Here is a 23,275-nt window from a genome sequence, read left to right as displayed (position 1 = left end):
GCGGAAGCGGCGTGACGTCACGGGGGAGGCTTCTCATTGGTCGGCCGGATTCGGTGTTTTGGTTGTCTGTTTGGGGGTTGTATTTTAGCTGCGTCAGGGGGTGGTGGAGCTGTGAGGGAGACAGGTGGCGGAGGAGTCCGGGGTATGGTCCACACTGAGGAGACTGTGAGAGCTGCCATCTGGAGCAGGTGAGGAAGCCGCACATAGACATGGTGCTGCTGAGGTTGTTATGGCTGTCTATTTATGGAAATAGATGTGTGTATATACCGTATGTAGAGACCATGGGGCGGTATATGTGATTATTATGGCTGCCTAGCTATGGAACTATATGTGTGTGTATATGGTTTGGGCTCTTTCCTCATCGCTCTATGTATATTGTTTTTTGTGATTTTTCCCCGGGGGTTTCTAGGTTGTAGCAATGGGCTTGTGCAGGCTGTCACATCACCAATGCCATGTCTACTACACTCCTCCTTCTATGTTTAGAAATGTCCATTGCCCCCACGTGATGGCCACTTGTTGACCACTATGGTATGCTTCATATATACAGCAGCCATGTTCTACTATGGACATGTAATGTGGTGTCTGCTATAGATGCCAGGTCATTGTACTGAGATGTCTGGATTGTGATTCTACATTATAACCTCACTACAATAGCTGTGTATATCACATACAAGTATATACGAGTGTAGCTGCTCATGTTGTGTTCCAGAGCTGACATTATGCTAGAAAATCTTAGAATAAGTCTAAAACTAGTTTTCACCCACTCATAATGATGGTTGGATTTTTTTGGCATTTAGGATTGTTAGTGGGCAGACTAAAGTTGGGTGACTTTGGATGTGACATAAGATCACAGTGTTGTACTGCATGCTCCGCAACTAATGAAAATGAGATAAGGAAGGTATGATTTGTAAGCATGTCACAGCTCCTACAGCTCTATGGTATAATTTCTTATAACCTACTGTGTTGTGGAAGTGAACTGTCTCTCCTTTTTCTCTCCTTCCCACTCCATAGACTTCTATTGTACAGATTTGATCAGTGGCAGAAGGGAGCAAATAAGTGATGAAACAGGCCCTTTTCTTTAACAAAGCATGTTGCAAAGTTTATCTTCAAATGCATTACAGATTTATGAAAAAAAAACAAAACATTTTAGTTAGTTGTGCCAATTTGACATTTTCCTCAAAAGGATGTCTCTGTGATCACAAACTGATCACTTAAAGTCTAGCTGCTGTAAACCCTGATAAACAGTTGGGGTATGCTCACACGACGGTATTTGCATTCCACGTGTGAACACTTCCGCACTTGCGCCAGCATCCAGTTGTGGCATTCCGCTCCGGATTAGGACCGAAGAATGGGTCTCATCGGGAGGGAGCCTCGCGCCGTGGCTGAGTCAGCCACGGAATCCACAGCAAGATGGGGCAGCTTGCTTCTTTTTTCTGCTACTAGCTAGTGGAAAAAAGAAGTGAGTGGCTCCCATTGAAGTCAATAGGAGTAATTTTTTGAGGTGGATTCCGTGTCAAAATACGCTCCAAAAAAACTCCCTGTGAACATACCCTTAAAATTTGTAGCGTTAAAAAAAAAAAAAATAAAAATTCTGTTGATAAAGCTATGTGAAGGCTTATTCTTTGCGTGACAAGTTGTACTTTAATTTGGGAAATATCTAGAAAGCTCTTATACCTCTCCATTCTCCTCAATCCACTCCTGGCTTTGCCCGAAAAAATTCCGAAATATACAATAACAAAAAAAAAAAATTAAAAAAAAAACAGCTTTTCCAAAAATGTGGGGCCTTAACAATGGACGTGACTGGTATGAGGTGTTCCAGAATTATCAAGCGAGTCCGTCCACTGAATAAACAGGTGCACACTTTTGCGCTAGAATGGAAATCTATGCCAGTCAGGAATTAGCATAGACTTCCTATATAACTTGTACCAGATTTCTGGCACATTATAAAGGTATCCCCACCCATTTTCACAGAGAGCAACAAGGGAGGCGTAGAATGGGGGGTGGCAAGGTCCTTAGATTCATCAAATGATCACCCTGAAAACTGTCATGTATAGCATAATAAATTCCCCCAATATGTCTTTACATCAGATTGACCAAGAGATTTACCAGGACTGCAACCAACAGTGCAGGATCTGCAGATAATGTACAGTCTGTACTTTCTCATATAGTGCAGGCACTGAGGTTTTCATTAGTGTAATGGATTCTGAGCAAGAGACAGATTTAAAGATGACAGTAAGTAATATGTAATATACTGAAAGTGCTACATAAACTGGTACCCTGAGTGACTAAAGGTGGCTGCTGGGTCACATACATCTGGATATTAGGAGACATTGACTAGGGATCTTGGATTCCTTATTTATTGACTCTTATGAAGAAGGCTCAGCTGTGCTGGAAAAGGAACTGGAGGAAGTAATGCTATTGCAGAAATTGTCTGGAAATGATTTGTCACATGACTCTATTACAGGCATTTTCCTCTTTTTTTTTTTTTTTTTTTCTCTTCAGTTTACTTCATGTAAATAACCTTTGCTTTGTAAGTTACTCTGATACAAACCTGTATAGAAAGGCTACAATTTTCTTGGTACACTTTTTATTCCTCTGTCCTCGCTCCCCATACTTTACACTGCAGCCCTAGGGTCAGTGACACAGCTATGAAGTTACAACAGAAATGTGTAACATAGAAACAAACCGTTTGCTATGTTGCCTAAAAGCCTACCTTTACACATAGTCATGTTATGAGTCCCTGTGTTCCCCCCCCCCCCATGCAGTGGTCACAGATGTGTTATGTGCAGGAGAATAGACACTGTGTGACAGTTGTCCGAAATCACAGAGGCCAACTGACCGTTTCTGTCCATTGTCCTGGGGCTGTATTTAGAGTACACTTTTCTGATGAAATGAATGGCTTCCTATACAATCCATGACTGGGCTTTTTCTTTTCCCATGACTAGTTCCTAGCACAATCATCCATTATGTTGGAATCAGTATTTAGTCACTGCTTTAATAGGTTTAACTTTGATGCTGTCTTTTCCTAAATTTACAAGAATTATCTAAAAGATCTTGAATTAGGGAGGATTAGAGATGAGCGAACAGTGTTCTATCGAACTCATGTTCGATCGGATATTAGGCTGTTCGGCATGTTCGAATCGAATCGAACACCGCGTGGTAAAGTGCGCCATTACTCGATTCCCCTCCCACCTTCCCTGGCGCCTTTTTTGCTCCAATAACAGCGCTGGGTAGGTGGGACAGGAACTACGACACCGGTGACGTTGAAAAAAGTAGGCAAAACCCATTGGCTGCCGAAAACATGTGACCTCTAATTTAAAAGAACAGCGACGCCCAGCTTCGCGTCATTCTGAGCTTGCAATTCACCGAGGACGGAGGTTTCCGTCCAGCTAGCTAGGGCTTAGATTCTGGGTAGGCAGGGACAGGCTAGGATAGGAAGGAGAAGACAACCAACAGCTCTTGTAAGAGCTAAATTCCAGGGAGAAGCTTGTCAGTGTAACGTGGCACTGACGGGCTCAATCGCCGCAACCCAGCTTTCCCAGGATCCTGAATGGAATACACTGTCAGTGTATTCCCGTATACCCGATATATACCCCGATACCCGTTCCAACGGTGTGCCCCCCCACCTTCACCCCAGAAATACCCTGCAAGTCCCCTAGCAATAGAATTGGGGCTATATACACCCACAATTTTTACTACTGGTATACAGTGCCATTGTCTGACTGGGAATTCAAAGAATATATTGGGAATACAAATACCCTCATTTCTTGCTACTGCCATATAGTGCCAGTTTCTGACTGGTAATTCAAAGAATATATTGGGGTTACGTGCACCCACAATTTTTACTACTGGTATACAGTGCCATTGTCTGACTGGGAATTCAAAGAATATATTGGGAATACAAATACCCTCATTTCTTGCTACTGCCATATAGTGCCAGTGTCTGACTGGGAATTCAAAGAATATATTGGGGTTACGTGCACCCACAATTTTTACTACTGGTATACAGTGCCATTGTCTGACTGGGAATTCAAAGAGTATATTGGGAATACAAATACCCTCATTTCTTGCTACTGCCATATAGTGCCAGTTTCTGACTGGGAATTCAAAGAATATATTGGGGTTACGTGCACCCACAATTTTTACTACTGGTATACAGTGCCATTGTCTGACTGGGAATTCAAAGAATATATTGGGGTTATAAATACCCTCATTTCTTGCTACTGCCATATAGTGCCAGTTTCTGACTGGTAATTCAAAGAATATATTGGGGTTACGTGCACCCACAATTTTTACTACTGGTATACAGTGCCATTGTCTGACTGGGAATTCAAAGAGTATATTGGGAATACAAATACCCTCATTTCTTGCTACTGCCATATAGTGCCAGTGTCTGACTGGGAATTCAAAGAATATATTGGGGTTACGTGCACCCACAATTTTTACTACTGGTATACAGTGCCATTGTCTGACTGGGAATTCAAAGAGTATATTGGGAATACAAATACCCTCATTTCTTGCTACTGCCATATAGTGCCAGTTTCTGACTGGGAATTCAAAGAATATATTGGGGTTACGTGCACCCACAATTTTTACTACTGGTATACAGTGCCATTGTCTGACTGGGAATTCAAAGAGTATATTGGGAATACAAATACCCTCATTTCTTGCTACTGCCATATAGTGCCAGTTTCTGACTGGGAATTCAAAGAATATATTGGGGTTACGTGCACCCACAATTTTTACTACTGGTATACAGTGCCATTGTCTGACTGGGAATTCAAAGAATATATTGGGGTTATAAATACCCTCATTTCTTGCTACTGCCATATAGTGCCAGTTTCTGACTGGGAATTCAAAGAATATATTGGGGTTACGTGCACCCACAATTTTTACTACTGGTATACAGTGCCATTGTCTGACTGGGAATTCAAAGAATATATTGGGGTTATAAATACCCTCATTTCTTGCTACTGCCATATAGTGCCAGTTTCTGACTGGTAATTCAAAGAATATATTGGGGTTACGTGCACCCACAATTTTTACTACTGGTATACAGTGCCATTGTCTGACTGGGAATTCAAAGAATATATTGGGAATACAAATACCCTCATTTCTTGCTACTGCCATATAGTGCCAGTTTCTGACTGGTAATTCAAAGAATATATTGGGGTTACGTGCACCCACAATTTTTACTACTGGTATACAGTGCCATTGTCTGACTGGGAATTCAAAGAATATATTGGGAATACAAATACCCTCATTTCTTGCTACTGCCATATAGTGCCAGTGTCTGACTGGGAATTCAAAGAATATATTGGGGTTACGTGCACCCACAATTTTTACTACTGGTATACAGTGCCATTGTCTGACTGGGAATTCAAAGAGTATATTGGGAATACAAATACCCTCATTTCTTGCTACTGCCATATAGTGCCAGTTTCTGACTGGGAATTCAAAGAATATATTGGGGTTACGTGCACCCACAATTTTTACTACTGGTATACAGTGCCATTGTCTGACTGGGAATTCAAAGAATATATTGGGGTTATAAATACCCTCATTTCTTGCTACTGCCATATAGTGCCAGTTTCTGACTGGTAATTCAAAGAATATATTGGGGTTACGTGCACCCACAATTTTTACTACTGGTATACAGTGCCATTGTCTGACTGGGAATTCAAAGAGTATATTGGGAATACAAATACCCTCATTTCTTGCTACTGCCATATAGTGCCAGTGTCTGACTGGGAATTCAAAGAATATATTGGGGTTACGTGCACCCACAATTTTTACTACTGGTATACAGTGCCATTGTCTGACTGGGAATTCAAAGAGTATATTGGGAATACAAATACCCTCATTTCTTGCTACTGCCATATAGTGCCAGTTTCTGACTGGGAATTCAAAGAATATATTGGGGTTACGTGCACCCACAATTTTTACTACTGGTATACAGTGCCATTGTCTGACTGGGAATTCAAAGAGTATATTGGGAATACAAATACCCTCATTTCTTGCTACTGCCATATAGTGCCAGTTTCTGACTGGGAATTCAAAGAATATATTGGGGTTACGTGCACCCACAATTTTTACTACTGGTATACAGTGCCATTGTCTGACTGGGAATTCAAAGAATATATTGGGGTTATAAATACCCTCATTTCTTGCTACTGCCATATAGTGCCAGTTTCTGACTGGGAATTCAAAGAATATATTGGGGTTACGTGCACCCACAATTTTTACTACTGGTATACAGTGCCATTGTCTGACTGGGAATTCAAAGAATATATTGGGGTTATAAATACCCTCATTTCTTGCTACTGCCATATAGTGCCAGTTTCTGACTGGTAATTCAAAGAATATATTGGGGTTACGTGCACCCACAATTTTTACTACTGGTATACAGTGCCATTGTCTGACTGGGAATTCAAAGAATATATTGGGAATACAAATACCCTCATTTCTTGCTACTGCCATATAGTGCCAGTGTCTGACTGGGAATTCAAAGAATATATTGGGGTTACGTGCACCCACAATTTTTACTACTGGTATACAGTGCCATTGTCTGACTGGGAATTCAAAGAGTATATTGGGAATACAAATACCCTCATTTCTTGCTACTGCCATATAGTGCCAGTTTCTGACTGGGAATTCAAAGAATATATTGGGGTTACGTGCACCCACAATTTTTACTACTGGTATACAGTGCCATTGTCTGACTGGGAATTCAAAGAATATATTGGGGTTATAAATACCCTCATTTCTTGCTACTGCCATATAGTGCCAGTTTCTGACTGGTAATTCAAAGAATATATTGGGGTTACGTGCACCCACAATTTTTACTACTGGTATACAGTGCCATTGTCTGACTGGGAATTCAAAGAGTATATTGGGAATACAAATACCCTCATTTCTTGCTACTGCCATATAGTGCCAGTGTCTGACTGGGAATTCAAAGAATATATTGGGGTTACGTGCACCCACAATTTTTACTACTGGTATACAGTGCCATTGTCTGACTGGGAATTCAAAGAGTATATTGGGAATACAAATACCCTCATTTCTTGCTACTGCCATATAGTGCCAGTTTCTGACTGGGAATTCAAAGAATATATTGGGGTTACGTGCACCCACAATTTTTACTACTGGTATACAGTGCCATTGTCTGACTGGGAATTCAAAGAGTATATTGGGAATACAAATACCCTCATTTCTTGCTACTGCCATATAGTGCCAGTTTCTGACTGGGAATTCAAAGAATATATTGGGGTTACGTGCACCCACAATTTTTACTACTGGTATACAGTGCCATTGTCTGACTGGGAATTCAAAGAGTATATTGGGAATACAAATACCCTCATTTCTTGCTACTGCCATATAGTGCCAGTTTCTGACTGGGAATTCAAAGAATATATTGGGGTTACGTGCACCCACAATTTTTACTACTGGTATACAGTGCCATTGTCTGACTGGGAATTCAAAGAATATATTGGGGTTATAAATACCCTCATTTCTTGCTACTGCCATATAGTGCCAGTTTCTGACTGGGAATTCAAAGAATATATTGGGGTTACGTGCACCCACAATTTTTACTACTGGTATACAGTGCCATTGTCTGACTGGGAATTCAAAGAATATATTGGGGTTATAAATACCCTCATTTCTTGCTACTGCCATATAGTGCCAGTTTCTGACTGGTAATTCAAAGAATATATTGGGGTTACGTGCACCCACAATTTTTACTACTGGTATACAGTGCCATTGTCTGACTGGGAATTCAAAGAATATATTGGGAATACAAATACCCTCATTTCTTGCTACTGCCATATAGTGCCAGTGTCTGACTGGGAATTCAAAGAATATATTGGGGTTACGTGCACCCACAATTTTTACTACTGGTATACAGTGCCATTGTCTGACTGGGAATTCAAAGAGTATATTGGGAATACAAATACCCTCATTTCTTGCTACTGCCATATAGTGCCAGTTTCTGACTGGGAATTCAAAGAATATATTGGGGTTACGTGCACCCACAATTTTTACTACTGGTATACAGTGCCATTGTCTGACTGGGAATTCAAAGAATATATTGGGGTTATAAATACCCTCATTTCTTGCTACTGCCATATAGTGCCAGTTTCTGACTGGTAATTCAAAGAATATATTGGGGTTACGTGCACCCACAATTTTTACTACTGGTATACAGTGCCATTGTCTGACTGGGAATTCAAAGAGTATATTGGGAATACAAATACCCTCATTTCTTGCTACTGCCATATAGTGCCAGTTTCTGACTGGGAATTCAAAGAATATATTGGGGTTACGTGCACCCACAATTTTTACTACTGGTATACAGTGCCAATTTCTAACTAGGAATTCAAAATGCGCAAGGCTCCCGGAAAGGGACGTGGACGAGGCCGTGGGCGAGGTCGGGGGAATGGTTCTGGGGAGCAAGGTAGCAGTGAAGCCACAGGGCGTCCCGTGCCTACTCCTGTGGGGCAGCAAGCATTGCGCCACTCCACAGTGCCAGGGTTGCTTGCCACATTAACTAAACTGCAGGGTACAAACCTTAGTAGGCCCGAGAACCAGGAACAGGTCTTGCAATGGCTGTCAGAGAACGCTTACAGCACATTGTCCAGCAGCCAGTCAGACTCTGCCTCCTCTCCTCCTATTACCCAACAGTCTTGTCTTCCTTCCTCCCAAAATTCCGAAGCTTTACAGAACAATAACCCAAACTGTCCCTGCTCCCCAGAGCTGTTCTCCGCTCCTTTCATTGTCCCTCAACCTGCCTCTCCACGTCACGATTCCACGAACCTAACAGAGGAGCATCTGTATCCAGATGCTCAAACACTAGAGTCTCCTCCATCTCCGTTCGATTTGGTGGTGGATGACCAGCAACCCACCCTCATCGACGATGATGTGACGCAGTTGCCGTCAGGGCATCCAGTTGACCGGCGCATTGTGCGGGAGGAGGAGATGAGACAGGAGTTGGAAGAGGAAGTGGTGGATGATGAGGACACTGACCCGACCTGGACAGGGGGGATGTCAAGCGGGGAAAGTAGTGTGGATGTTGAGGCAGGTGCAGCACCAAAAAGGGTAGCTAGAGGCAGAGGCAGAGGTCAGCAGCTTAGGCGAAGCCAGGCCACACCCGGAATCTCCCAAGATGTTCCAGTTCGTACCCAGCCCCGAAAAACTCCCACCTCGAGGGCACGTTTCTCGAAGGTGTGGAGTTTTTTCAAGGAATGCGCCGAGGACAGATATAGTGTTGTCTGCACAATTTGCCTCTCGAAATTGATTAGGGGCTCTGAGAAGAGCAACCTGTCCACCACTTCAATGCGCCGTCATTTGGAATCCAAGCACTGGAATCAGTGGCAGGCAGCAACGGCAGGACAAAGGCCGACTGCCGTTCACGCCACTGCCACTGCCTCTGCCTCTGCCTCTGCCACTGCCACTGCTGACTGTGCTGGCGATGCACTCCAGAGGACGAGCCAGGACACCACTTCATCTGCCTCCGCCACTTTGTTGACTTCTACCTCATCCTCCCCTGGTCCTGTCTTATCTCCTTCTCCTGCACCATCAAAGGCACCATCAGGCGTTTCTTTACAACAACCCACCATCTCTCAGACATTGGAGCGGCGGCAGAAATACACTGCTAACCACCCACACGCGCAAGCCTTGAACGCCAACATCGCTAAACTGCTGGCCCAGGAGATGTTGGCGTTCCGGCTTGTTGAAACTCCCGCCTTCCTGGACCTGATGGCAACTGCGGCACCTCGCTATGCCGTCCCTAGCCGTCACTACTTCTCCCGGTGTGCCGTCCCCGCCTTGCACCAGCACGTGTCACTCAACATCAGGCGGGCCCTTAGTTCCGCGCTTTGCACAAAGGTCCACTTGACCACCGACGCGTGGACAAGTGCATGCGGACAGGGACGCTACATTTCACTGACGGCACACTGGGTGAATGTAGTTGAGGCTGGGACTGCTTCCCAAACTGGCCCGGTGTACCTCGTCTCCCCGCCTAACATTCCTGGCAGGGACACGAGAAGAACACCCCCCTCCTCCTCCTCTTCTACCGCCTCCTCCTCCGCCACCGCCTCCTCCTCCGCCACCGCCTCCTCCTCCGCTGTTAGATTGACCCCAGCTACGAGTTGGAAACGTTGCAGCACTGGCGTTGGTAGACGTCAGCAGGCTGTGCTGAAGCTGATCAGCTTGGGGGACAGACAGCACACTGCCTCCGAGGTGAGGGATGCCCTCCTCGATGAGACGGCAATATGGTTTGAGCCGCTGCACCTGGGCCCAGGCATGGTCGTTTGTGATAACGGCCGGAACCTGGTAGCAGCTCTGGAGCTTGCCGGACTCCAACATGTTCCATGCCTGGCCCACGTCTTCAACCTAGTGGTGCAACGTTTCCTAAAGAGCTACCCCAATGTTCCAGAGCTACTGGTGAAAGTGCGGCGCATGTGCGCCCACTTTCGCAAGTCGACAGTAGCCGCTGCTAGCTTAAAATCTCTCCAGCAACGCCTGCATGTGCCACAACACCGGCTTTTGTGCGACGTCCCCACACGCTGGAACTCAACGTTTCAGATGTTGAATAGAGTGGTTGAGCAGCAGAGACCTTTGATGGAATACCAGCTACAAAACCCTAGGGTGCCACAAAGTCAGCTGCCTCAGTTTCACATCCATGAGTGGCCATGGATGAGAGACCTTTGTGACATCCTACGGGTCTTTGAGGAGTCCACAAGGAGGGTGAGCTCTGAGGATGCGATGGTGAGCCTTACAATCCCGCTCTTGTGTGTTCTGAGAGAATCCCTGATTGACATCAGGGATAACTCAGATCACACAGAGGAGTTAGGGATAGCATCCGATCCGTCACAGCTGGAGAGTAGGTCCACACATCTGTCCGCTTCACTGCGTTTAATGGAGGAGGAGGAGGAGGAGGAGGAGGAAGAAGAGTTGTCCGATGATGTGATGGTGATACAGGAGGCTTCCGGGCAACTTCGAATCGTCCCATTGTTGCAGCGCGGATGGGTAGACATGGAGGATGAGGAGGAAATGGAGATTGAACTTTCCGGTGGGGCCAGAGGAGTCATGCCAACTAACACTGTGGCAGACATGGCTGAGTTCATGTTGGGGTGCTTTACAACCGACAAGCGTATTGTCAAAATCATGGAGGACAACCAGTACTGGATCTTTGCTATCCTTGACCCCCGGTATAAAAACAACATCTCGTCTTTTATTCCGGTAGAGGGGAGGGCCAATCGCATCAATGCTTGCCACAGGCAATTGGTGCAGAATATGATGGAGATGTTTCCAGCATGTGACGTTGGCGGCAGGGAGGGCAGTTCCTCCAGTAGGCAACCAAGTTCTCACCGGTCCACACAAACGAGGGGCACACTGTCTAAGGTCTGGGACACCTTGATGGCACCCCCTCGCCAAAGTGCCGCCACGGAGGGTCCTAGTGTCACCAGGCGTGAGAAGTATAGGCGCATGTTGCGGGAATACCTTTCCGACCACAGCCCTGTCCTCTCCGACCCCTCTGCGCCCTACACGTATTGGGTGTCGAAGTTGGACCTGTGGCTTGAACTTGCCCTATATGCCTTGGAGGTGCTGTCCTGTCCTGCCGCCAGCGTCCTATCTGAGAGGGTGTTCAGTGCAGCCGGTGGCATCATCACTGACAAGCGCACCCGTCTGTCAGCTGAGAGTGCCGACCGGCTCACTTTGATAAAAATGAACCACCACTGGGTAGAGCCGTCATTTTTGTGCCCACCTGTGTAAAGCACCCCAACATGAAACTCCATGTCTGTACTCAACCTCTCCAATTCCTCCGCATCCTCATACTCATCCACCATAAGCGTTGCACAATTCTGCTAATACTAGGCTCCCTCCACCCTGATTTCCCCCAACTCTGCTGGTTAGAGGCTCCCTCCACCATGAATTTGCCCAAACTGGGCTGTTTAGAGGCTCCCTCCACCATGAATTGGTCCAAACTGGGGTGGTTAGAGGCTCCCTCCACCATGAATTGGTCCAAACTGGGGTGGTTAGAGGCTCCCTCCACCATTAATTGGTCCAAACTGGGCTGGTTAGAGGCTCCCTCCACAATTAATTGGTCCAAACTGGGCTAATTAGAGGCTCCCTCCACCATGAATTGGTCCAAACTGGGTTTTTTAGAGGCTCCCTCCACCATTAATTGGTCCAAACTGGGCTGGTTAGAGGCTCCCTCCACAATTAATTGGTCCAAACTGGGCTAATTAGAGGCTCCCTCCACCATGAATTGGTCCAAACTGGGTTTTTTAGAGGCTCCCTCCACCATGAATTTGCCCAAACTGGGCTGTTTAGAGGCTCCCTCCACCATGAATTGGTCCAAACTGGGCTGGTTAGAGGCTCCCTCCACCATGAATTTCCCAAAACTTGGCTGTTTAGAGGCTCCCTCCACCATTAATTGGTCCAAACTGGGCTGGTTAGAGGCTCCCTCCACCATTAATTGGTCCAAACTGGGCTGGTTAGAGGCTCCCTCCACCATTAATTGGTCCAAACTGGGCTGGTTAGAGGCTCCCTCCACCATGAATTTCCCAAAACTTGGCTGTTTAGAGGCTCCCTCCACCATTAATTGGTCCAAACTGGGCTGGTTAGAGGCTCCCTCCACCATGAATTTGCCCAAACTGGGCTGTTTAGAGGCTCCCTCCACCATGAATTTGCCCAAACTGGGCTGTTTAGAGGCTCCCTCCACCATGAATTGGTCCAAACTGGGCTGGTTAGAGGCTCCCTCCACCATGAATTTCCCAAAACTTGGCTGTTTAGAGGCTCCCTCCACCATTAATTGGTCCAAACTGGGCTGGTTAGAGGCTCCCTCCACCATGAATTTGCCCAAACTGGGGTGGTTAGAGGCTCCCTCCACCATTAATTGGTCCAAACTGGGCTGGTTAGAGGCTCCCTCCACAATTAATTGGTCCAAACTGGGCTAATTAGAGGCTCCCTCCACCATGAATTGGTCCAAACTGGGTTTTTTAGAGGCTCCCTCCACCATGAATTTCCCAAAACTTGGCTGTTTAGAGGCTCCCTCCACCATGAATTGGTCCAAACTGGGCTGGTTAGAGGCTCCCTCCACCATGAATTTCCCAAAACTTGGCTGTTTAGAGGCTCCCTCCACCATTAATTGGTCCAAACTGGGCTGGTTAGAGGCTCCCTCCACCATGAATTTGCCCAAACTGGGCTGTTTAGAGGCTCCCTCCACCATGAATTGGTCCAAACTGGGCTGGTTAGAGGCTCCCTCCACCATGAATTTCCCAAAACTTGGCTGTTTAGAGGCTCCCTCCACCATTAATTGGTCCAAACTGGGCTGGTTAGAGGCTCCCTCCACCATGAATTGGTCCAAACTGGGGTGGTTAGAGGCTCCCTCCACCATTAATTGGTCCAAACTGGGCTGGTTAGAGGCTCCCTCCACCATTAATTGGTCCAAACTGGGCTGGTTAGAGGCTCCCTCCACCATTAATTGGTCCAAACTGGGCTGGTTAGAGGCTCCCTCCACCATGAATTTCCCAAAACTTGGCTGTTTAGAGGCTCCCTCCACCATTAATTGGTCCAAACTGGGCTGGTTAGAGGCTCCCTCCACCATGAATTTGCCCAAACTGGGCTGTTTAGAGGCTCCCTCCACCATGAATTGGTCCAAACTGGGCTGGTTAGAGGCTCCCTCCACCATGAATTTCCCAAAACTTGGCTGTTTAGAGGCTCCCTCCACCATTAATTGGTCCAAACTGGGCTGGTTAGAGGCTCCCTCCACCATGAATTTGCCCAAACTGGGGTGGTTAGAGGCTCCCTCCACCATTAATTGGTCCAAACTGGGCTGGTTAGAGGCTCCCTCCACAATTAATTGGTCCAAACTGGGCTAATTAGAGGCTCCCTCCACCATGAATTGGTCCAAACTGGGTTTTTTAGAGGCTCTCTCCACCATGAATTTCCCAAAACTTGGCTGTTTAGAGGCTCCCTCCACCATGAATTGGTCCAAACTGGGCTGGTTAGAGGCTCCCTCCACCATGAATTTCCCAAAACTTGGCTGTTTAGAGGCTCCCTCCACCATTAATTGGTCCAAACTGGGCTGGTTAGAGGCTCCCTCCACCATGAATTTGCCCAAACTGGGCTGTTTAGAGGCTCCCTCCACCATGAATTGGTCCAAACTGGGCTGGTTAGAGGCTCCCTCCACCATGAATTTCCCAAAACTTGGCTGTTTAGAGGCTCCCTCCACCATGAATTGGTCCAAACTGGGCTGGTTAGAGGCTCCCTCCACCATGAATTGGTCCAAACTGGGGTGGTTAGAGGCTCCCTCCACCATTAATTGGTCCAAACTGGGCTGGTTAGAGGCTCCCTCCACCATTAATTGGTCCAAACTGGGCTGGTTAGAGGCTCCCTCCACCATGAATTTGCCCAAACTGGGGTGGTTAGAGGCTCCCTCCACCATTAATTGGTCCAAACTGGGCTGGTTAGAGGCTCCCTCCACAATTAATTGGTCCAAACTGGGCTAATTAGAGGCTCCCTCCACCATGAATTGGTCCAAACTGGGTTTTTTAGAGGCTCCCTCCACCATGAATTTGCCCAAACTGGGCTGTTTAGAGGCTCCCTCCACCATGAATTGGTCCAAACTGGGCTGGTTAGAGGCTCCCTCCACCATGAATTTCCCAAAACTTGGCTGTTTAGAGGCTCCCTCCACCATTAATTGGTCCAAACTGGGCTGGTTAGAGGCTCCCTCCACCATTAATTGGTCCAAACTGGGCTGGTTAGAGGCTCCCTCCACCATTAATTGGTCCAAACTGGGCTGGTTAGAGGCTCCCTCCACCATTAATTGGTCCAAACTGGGCTGTTTAGAGGCTCCCTCCACCATTAATTGGTCCAAACTGGGCTGGTTAGAGGCTCCCTCCACCATGAATTTGCCCAAACTGGGCTGTTTAGAGGCTCCCTCCACCATGAATTGGTCCAAACTGGGCTGGTTAGAGGCTCCCTCCACCATGAATTTCCCAAAACTTGGCTGTTTAGAGGCTCCCTCCACCATTAATTGGTCCAAACTGGGCTGGTTAGAGGCTCCCTCCACCATGAATTGGTCCAAACTGGGGTTTTTAGAGGCTCCCTCCACCATGAATTGGTCCAAACTGGGGTTTTTAGAGTCTCCCTCCACCATGAATTGGTCCAAACTGGGGTTTTTAGAGTCTCCCTCCACCATGAATTGGTCCAAACTGGGGTTTTTAGAGGCTCCCTCCACCATGAATTTGCCCAAACTCTGCTGGTTAGAGGCTCAATCCACCCTGATTTTCAAAACAAATGTTGGTGCCAACCTCAACTTACTACAAGGGCCAAATTCACTGCTGGTGACAAGCTCTCCTCACTTCAAGTGCCAAATACACATGTTTCAAGGTGTTTTCCTACTGTCAGAGAGGTGGTATTGAGTGTGTAAAGTGTGTAGTTGTTAGGCTGTGATGTTGGGGTAATAGAGGGTCTTTGGTGTGTTAGATGCCCCCAGACATGCTTCCCCTGCTGTCCCAGTGTCATTCCAGAGGTGTTGGCATCATTTCCTGGGGTGTCATAGTGGACTTGGTGACCCTCCAGACACGGATTTGGGTTTCCCCCTTAACGAGTATCTGTTCCCCATAGACTATAATGGGGTTCGAAACCCGTTCGAACACACGAACATTGAGCGGCTGTTCGAATCGAATTTCGAACCTCGAACATTTTAGTGTTCGCTCATCTCTAGGGAGGATTATTGGATTTACAGGTCTATGTATGTTACAGTGCTATGTGCAGGTACCCTGTATCATAGCTAGGACACATTGACAATACTTTTAATACACATGCGGGAGACTAGACAGAAAAACAACACATGTTTAGTGGAATTTTTCTCTGACTTGTGGTTTTATGAACTCAAAAAATCCCCAGCATAGAAAATAAATGGCTCTGGAGACTTGATTTAAATATGTGCAAAAACGTCAAAAACAGGATTTGAAAGTGCAAAAACAATAGTAATAAGGGTAAAAACTACATTCAAGTACCGTAAGTACATTGAACAGCTGCAGCAAATGTGGAAGGCTTTATGCTAGGTTCACACTAGTGCCCGGAGTCCATTCTGAGCTTTCCGTCTTGTGCATGCAGAAGACGGAAAGCTGTCAGACCGGATCCGGCCGTGTGCGCCGGTGAGCGTTTTATGCTCTCCGCCGCGAAACCGTTTTTTTTTAAAACCGGACACAGAGTACTGCGTGTCCAACTCTGTGTCCGATTTAAAAAAAAAAAAAAAAACTGTTTCGCAGCGGAGAGCATAAAACGCTCACTGGCGCTCATGGCCGGACACTTTTCAAGCCCATTCAAATGAATGGGTATGAAGGAGTCCTTCAGGTTTCCATCTGCTGCTCAGTTTTGTGCAGGAAACAGAAACCTGTATGAACGGAGATCGGGCGCAGATATGAACGAGCCCTTATTCACACAGTGGTTTGTGTTTTCCAAACAGAATATGGTAGTGTGACTAAATCCCAAGCGTTTGTCTCATCACAGTTACCAAATGGGTGGCTTCAGCCACAAGGGAAGATTCTGCATGGTGTTTGAGCAGGGAAACCCCATTTTGATGTCAGAGGGGTTGACCATGAATACAGCAGTGTTTATACGCAGCATGTAATAGAAATGAATGGATTTTACTATTCACTGCAATATATCAGACCTCCTAGGGTTCAATGTGCCTAGGGGGGTCTGATCAGAAAAACAAAAAGTTTTTAAAAGTATAATTAAAAAAAAAAAAAAAAACTTCTAAGAAAACAACAGTTTTAAATCGCCCCCTATCCATAGATCACTTAGAAAAAATAATAAACAAAAATAAACAAACACTTTAACTATCCCCACTCAAAGATGCCTGAACTATTAAAATATTTATCCCATATGGTGAATGGCGTAGCGGGGGGGGAAAAATCTAATGGCCATAAGGTGGGGGGGGGGGGGGGTTTCAACACTTTGCCTCCTAAAAAAATGACTAAAATGTTATAAAACTGTCAGATCAACTGGCATCAATAGAAATGTCATCTTGTCTCGCATAAAAAGACACCATATCCAGCTCCATACTTGTAAATACGAAGAAGTTACAGCTATCAGAACATGGCTACACCAAGTTTTTCATTTCTTAAAAGGTATCAAAACATTACAAATGCTATATAAATTTGGTATCACCGTGATCGTACAGAACCATAGAATACAGGTAACGTGTCATGTCATTTTTGCCACACAGTGAACACTGTGAACATTAAACCCACATGAAATTGGCACAAATGTGTTTTGTTTTTTTTCTCCCCAATTTCACCTCATTCTGAATTTTTTTTCCAGCTTCCCAGTACACTGTACAAGATGTTGAATGGTGCCATTACAAAGTACAATTTGTCCTGCAAACAATAAGTTATTAGGGTAAGTTCACACAGCGTTTTTGGGACCAGAGGCCGCCTCAGATTCCGGTCCAAAATACGGGTAGCTGCAACTGGATGCCGGTGCAACCGGATTAGGCCCAAATGAATGGGCCTAGTCGGGAGGGAGTGTCTTCAGGCGGATGTCGCAAGGTGAATCCGCCTGAAAGAATGAGCATCTCGCTTCTGATTTCAATGGGAGCCGTCTTTTTGGTCAGGTTTTTGAGGTGGATACGGCCTCAAAATCCTGACCAAAAAACCCCGTGTAAACTTACCCTTACTTACCCTTATGTGACACTCTGGTGCGGAGGGAAAAAAAAAATTGTGATTCTTGGAAGGTGGGGAGCAAAAAAACAGATATACAAAAATTAAAATTGGCCCAGTCTTTAAAGGTCTTTTAATGTTGGCTGTGCTTCCATCTCACAGGTACAAGTAAATCTTATGAACGCATGACGCTGGGTTCACACTAGCGGCCGGACTCCGTTCTGAGCTTTCCGTCTTCTGCAGAGGTGAGCATTTTATGTTCTCCGCCGCAAAACAGTTTATTTTTTAAACCAGACACAGAGTACTGCATGTCCGACTCTGTGTCCGGTTTAAAAAAAAAAAAAAAAAAACGGTTTTGCGGCGGAGAACATAATACGCTCACCGGCGCTCATGGCCGGACATCTTTCAAACCCATTCAAATAAATGGGTATGAAAGAGTCCTGCACGTTTCTGTCTCCTGCTCAGTTTTGTGCAGGAAACGGAAACCTGTATGAACGGAGACCGGGCGCAGATGTGAACAAGCCCTTAGTTTTTCTTTTGTTTGTTTTTTCTATTTATTTATTTATTTTTTTGTATGTGATTTTTCTGTTAGCAAGTTCTTGAGTTTTACTTTTCCTTTGGTTTCCAGGTTCCTCCCTACATCGATGATGGATTGATTTACTCGTATGTTTCCATAAAGACAGAAAGCAATGGCTGCTCTACCAGGAACTTTGACGTTTAAGGAGTTTTGCCCCTTGTACTCCATTCTCAATGCTATCCCAGCTAAAATCCAAAAGGGTTTCCGATCTCTTGTTGTCTATCTCACGGCTATTGATGTCAATGGCGACTACATTGCAATTGGTAGCAGCATTGGGATGTTATATCTGTATTGCCGACACACCAATCAGATGAAGAAGTATAACTTAGAAGTAAGTAATTGTTGTCTATAAAACTATGCCAAATCTATGGGATTAGTCATGTCTCTCTAGTCTGTGATGTCGCTTTATATTTGTCAGATAGTGGTGGCTCATCCCATCAGATTAATGTAAATGGGTATTCGGACAGTTCACATTTAGGCTAAGGCTATATGGCTCACAATTACAAAATTGCGCTATTTTAATACAACAAGATGTTGCACATTGTAATTTTGCTGAGATATGCATGCGTCTGTGATTGCTAGGTTTTTGGGGGTTCTATGTACTTTAGGCAGGAGCCCCACAGGTCAGAAACACCGTGGGAAAAATCGTGGCATTTTACAGTAACTGCAAAGTGAATGGGATTCGTGTGAATCCCATGCCCACTTTGCATTAAAAATGGTGGCGAGGACATGCTGTGATTTCCAAAACCGGCACAGTTTCGGAAATTGCAGCATGTCGATTATATCTACAGAAACGCTGGCGGTTTTCCCATAGATATAATTGTAACAGGCCACGGAGGAAAACTCTGCAAACTTTCTAATTAAAGTACTGCGGGAAGAACCGTGATGCGTTGCCACTGCGTTTTTTATCCCCCCCGAACTTTATTGATGAGAGTCATCCCGTGGGGCCTTAGCCTTAAAGATTGAAATTAACTGACTAAGGGCTCATTCAGATCTCCGCCCGTACTCCATTGTGCAGGTTTCCATTTCCTGCACAAAACAGGGGCAGGAGACGGAAACCTGCCGGCATGTTTCAATCCCATTCACTTGAATGGGCTTGAAAAGTCTCCGGCCGTGTGCTCCGGTGAGCGTTTTATGTGCTCTGCGGCGAAACCATTTTTTTTTAACTGGACACAGAGTCGGACATGCAGTACTCTGTGTCCGGTTTAAAAAAAGTGGTTTCGCCACAGAGCACATAAAGCGCTCACGGCCGGACTCGGCATGACAGATTTGGCCCAGTCTTTGAAGGGTTAATATTGGCTTCCACACATACAAGTAAATCTGAAAACGGAGTTCAGGTGCTGGTGTGAACCCAGCGTAAGCTGCACAAGTATACATGCAATAATCTGAACAGTAAGCAAAAATGAAAGCAAATTTTAGAAAGAGAGTATTTGAATTTGTCAATGTCGCATGCGACATAAAGTTGAACAAGGTTGGATTTTGGGCAATAGTCACATAGCAGTAAGCAACGCCATAGACATGCATTGCATTTTATCACATGACTTTAGTGCGATTTTTAAATTGCACAACAAATGTCGCCATGTAGCCGTAGCCTTATAGCATATCGATGTGATAGTTGATTGTCCCATTACTAGACCCCTTACCTTACATGGGTTAGTTGACTCAAAATCTGTTGGTCAAATTATCATCAATGTCAGCAGTTAGAACACCCCTTTAAAACTGTTTCTAAAGGCATCTCAAAATAAATTGTACCTGTATCTACCTGGTATTTGTCACTCACGTAGTTAGTGCTGGTTTTGTTGTCTATCAGTGCCGTGCATGTGATGACCGCAGCCAGTCACTGACCACAGCAGTATTGTGCTATACAGCCAGCTTCAGCTGTCATTCGCACATATATAGCACATCATTATTACAGGACAATACCTGCAATAATGATGGGTACCACCAAAGTATTTTGCCAGGTAAGTTTGTTATTTTAACACATTTTGTGCCTTTATTATTTTTTTTTTTCCAATAACCTGGACAAGTCCTTGTCTGCTTTTGGTTTTAAGATTAAAAAATGATGAATTTAGCATATACTTTGACTCCTGTTAGTCACACTACATTGTTTAGACGCCTTAAAGCTGTTGAAGGTGCAAAGTGCATCTAAAACACATAATAAATTTTAGCTGGTTATAGCACATAGTTCAGAGATAGGTAAATGAGGTCAGATTGTCGCTGGGATGACTTCTACCCCCACCACAACAGTAATGCATTTTAATACTTGCTATGGAACCTCTAAGGAGCAGGGTAATCACTCTCCTGTCCCATCTGACCCGCCTATGGTATCATGGCTCTTAGGGCACCCGTTACCTTATTGCATTATTAAAGCAAAGCACTTAGCTCTTACCATTAGCCCCATTCATTAGAGCGTTCATCCAGGGTTGTTTCTGAGATGTTTAATACGATCATCCACTTACTAATAGAACAGTCTTGGCAGATAATGAGTTTTTCACCACTAGTAGTAACAGCTGTAAACAATTGGCAGGCATGGATCCCAGTGGGCCCTGAAGTAGTGCCAGCATATATTTTGCTTTCTCTGATCATTGCTTTCCACCCAATTGAAATGCCCATGTGTTGTTGAATGGTCCTGTTTTATTAGGCTGAGTTCATACTGAGTTTTTGGGTCAGGAATCCGCCTCAAAATTGGCTTCCAAAAAAAGTTTATTTTTTTTTTTTTTGTAGGCTGATTTTGAGGTGGAGTCCTGATTCCTGACCAAATTCCTTAGTCTCCAGAGTGTTCTTTTTCTGTGGAGGGAGCAGTATTTTGCAACAACCTTTTGTAGGCTATGGAGAGCTGTTGATGGTCACTTAGTCATTGAGTTCAGCTGTTTCCATCTCTTGTCTACATGTGTCAATCTCCTTGTAACACTTCTGTGTGAGGGTGAAGCCAAAAATACAATTTACAGCAATCAGGGCTTCCATACATTTTAGCTCACAGGGGCCTCGGCCAATTTTAGTTAAGCTCCGTTTACCTCTTTCTGTGGTCAGGTGAAGGAGCAAGCGGAACACCAACCTCAGAGACTATTTATTAGTGGGGAAAATGATACCACTAAATTAAAATCCCAGACCCCCAGCTAAACCCATTGAATCAATTCAGACCGCAGGCTAGACCCTTGCAATAAGTTCACTTCTATTTACCATTTCAGGGTTTTGAAATTCCATGTCCATGTCCTCACCCTGGCTAGCTGTAGGACATTGTGTGCTCCGCCTCAGCAGTAGTGCTCTCCTTCAGTGCATGTGTAGGCAGGTCTGCAGGACCCAGATGGCCTTGGTACAGATTCAGACCCACGTTTTGGGTGTGGGCTAGTTCACCCGGGGACATGGACGCTGATTTTGACAGCTGATTTCGCAGCCAAATCAGCCTCCATAAAATGTAGCCCTATGTGAATTGCTAGCTTTTTTTTTTTCTGCTAGCTTTTTTTTATTGCTGGCTTTTTTTTTTTGCTAGCAGAAAAAGAAGCGACATGACCTTTCTTCAGGCGTTTAACGTCTGAAAAAATGAATTGGAGTCTATGGGGCCCTGAAAAAACCGCTAGCCGTTTTTGTTCGCTTGTTTTTGCAGCTGTTTTGGCAAAAACAGCGACTGAAACCGCTAGCGGTTTTTTATCATGTACTTTTTTGTAGTGCAAAAAAAAAAAGCTTCAAAAAAACAGCGACTGAAAAACCGTGTCAAAAACAGTGTCCAATGCAAAAAACAATGTCCAAAAAAAGCAACGCTGAAAAATCAGTGACAAAATCAGCTAGGCTTTTTTCACGTGTGAACTTATGGTCTGTATTATTATTGTAGCTTAGTTGTAGTAAATCTTTACATTATGTTTCATGATTTTGCTCTTTTTCATTCCAGGGGAAGACTGAGTCTATATCTGTCACTAAGCTACTGAGCTGCTTTGATGACCTGGTTGCGGTGGGCACGGTTTCCGGGAGGGTGGCTGTTTTCCAGCTGGTGTCCCCTCTCCCTGGACGAAACAAACAGGTGTGAATGTGAAAACATCACAGGAATTACATTTTATCATTATCTGCCCTCATTATTGGGATATAGTAAGAATTGCAGTTATATATCTGCGCTGTGGCATGATATGTCTATATGTAACTTCAGAGACTGAGGGCTTAGATATCAATATTGTGGGTGCATATTTGATTGCCTCCAATCTTGCCCATATACATCCAATTATAATGTACTACAATTCTTCCATTCTACTTGGGCATAATTATATTTGTCAGGGATTATGAAACATAACATGTGGGAGCAGTAAATAATAATTGATCTTTTTGTTGCAGTTACGGAGGTTTGATGTGCTTGGCAGTCACAAAAGCAGCATCACATCCCTGGCCTGGAGCCCCAATGGGATGAAATTATTTTCTGGTGACGAGAGAGGAAAAATTATCCAGTCTAATTTGGATTTTGATAAGGTAAATTAAGACCATTTATACTACTCCCTTCTTATTCTGTAAATGTTGTTGATTCTACTGTTGACTCTTCCTGTTCACTTAGGGTACATGTAATTCCTGCCTTGTACTTGAGGAATTGTCTCCGATAGTCCAGCTGGATTACAGCCACAAAGTTCTGCTGGTATCGACCACTCAGCGATGTCTGCTGTTCTACACTGAAGAAAAGTCTATTAAGCAAGTTGGAAATCAGCCTAGAAAATCGTAAGCCATTTCTACATTAACCCCTTCCCTTGTTCTAGCAGCTTTGACATACTATTGTATCAGTGCCTGTATGATCCCTGGCTGCTAGTATCTCAGAAAATTCTGATCGTCATGGTTAAGACTCTTAGTGCCATGATCAAGCCTGGTTGCTCCATTAGTGACATGATCGTCTGGGATGGGTTTGCTATGGAGAGTTCCAGGTAAAGGTACCTTTTGTAATTGTCTGTGAGGGTATACTAGTAGTATGCCCAAACGGGTGCCTTTACATATTTCTGTGCACAGGCGCCATATACTGGCATGCGTAAATATAAAATAAAATTTT

General features: G+C 44.8%; 1 protein-coding gene across 2 annotated transcripts in view; it reads left to right on the top strand.

The window, feature by feature from the left end:
• Positions 1-19: 19 nt before the first annotated feature.
• TECPR2 (tectonin beta-propeller repeat containing 2) overlaps positions 20-23,275 on the top strand; it is a 68,304-nt gene continuing 45,048 nt past the window's right edge. Inside the window, exons 1-6 of one of the 2 annotated variants that reach the window (XM_075282482.1) lie at positions 20-188; positions 17,347-17,424; positions 18,313-18,592; positions 22,148-22,276; positions 22,582-22,713; positions 22,796-22,953. In XM_075282482.1, coding sequence (XP_075138583.1) covers positions 18,374-18,592; positions 22,148-22,276; positions 22,582-22,713; positions 22,796-22,953 — 638 coding nt within the window. In that variant the 5' untranslated portion in view covers positions 20-188; positions 17,347-17,424; positions 18,313-18,373. The remainder of the gene's footprint in view (positions 189-17,346; positions 17,425-18,312; positions 18,593-22,147; positions 22,277-22,581; positions 22,714-22,795; positions 22,954-23,275) is intronic. The other variant, XM_075282483.1, reaches the window with a different exon arrangement.

The sequence above is a fragment of the Leptodactylus fuscus genome, chromosome 7, assembly GCF_031893055.1.
Source record: "Leptodactylus fuscus isolate aLepFus1 chromosome 7, aLepFus1.hap2, whole genome shotgun sequence".
Lineage (NCBI taxonomy): Eukaryota > Metazoa > Chordata > Amphibia > Anura > Leptodactylidae > Leptodactylus > Leptodactylus fuscus.
Note: the sequence above shows the minus strand (reverse complement) of the source record. Positions and strands in the feature narration are given on the sequence as shown.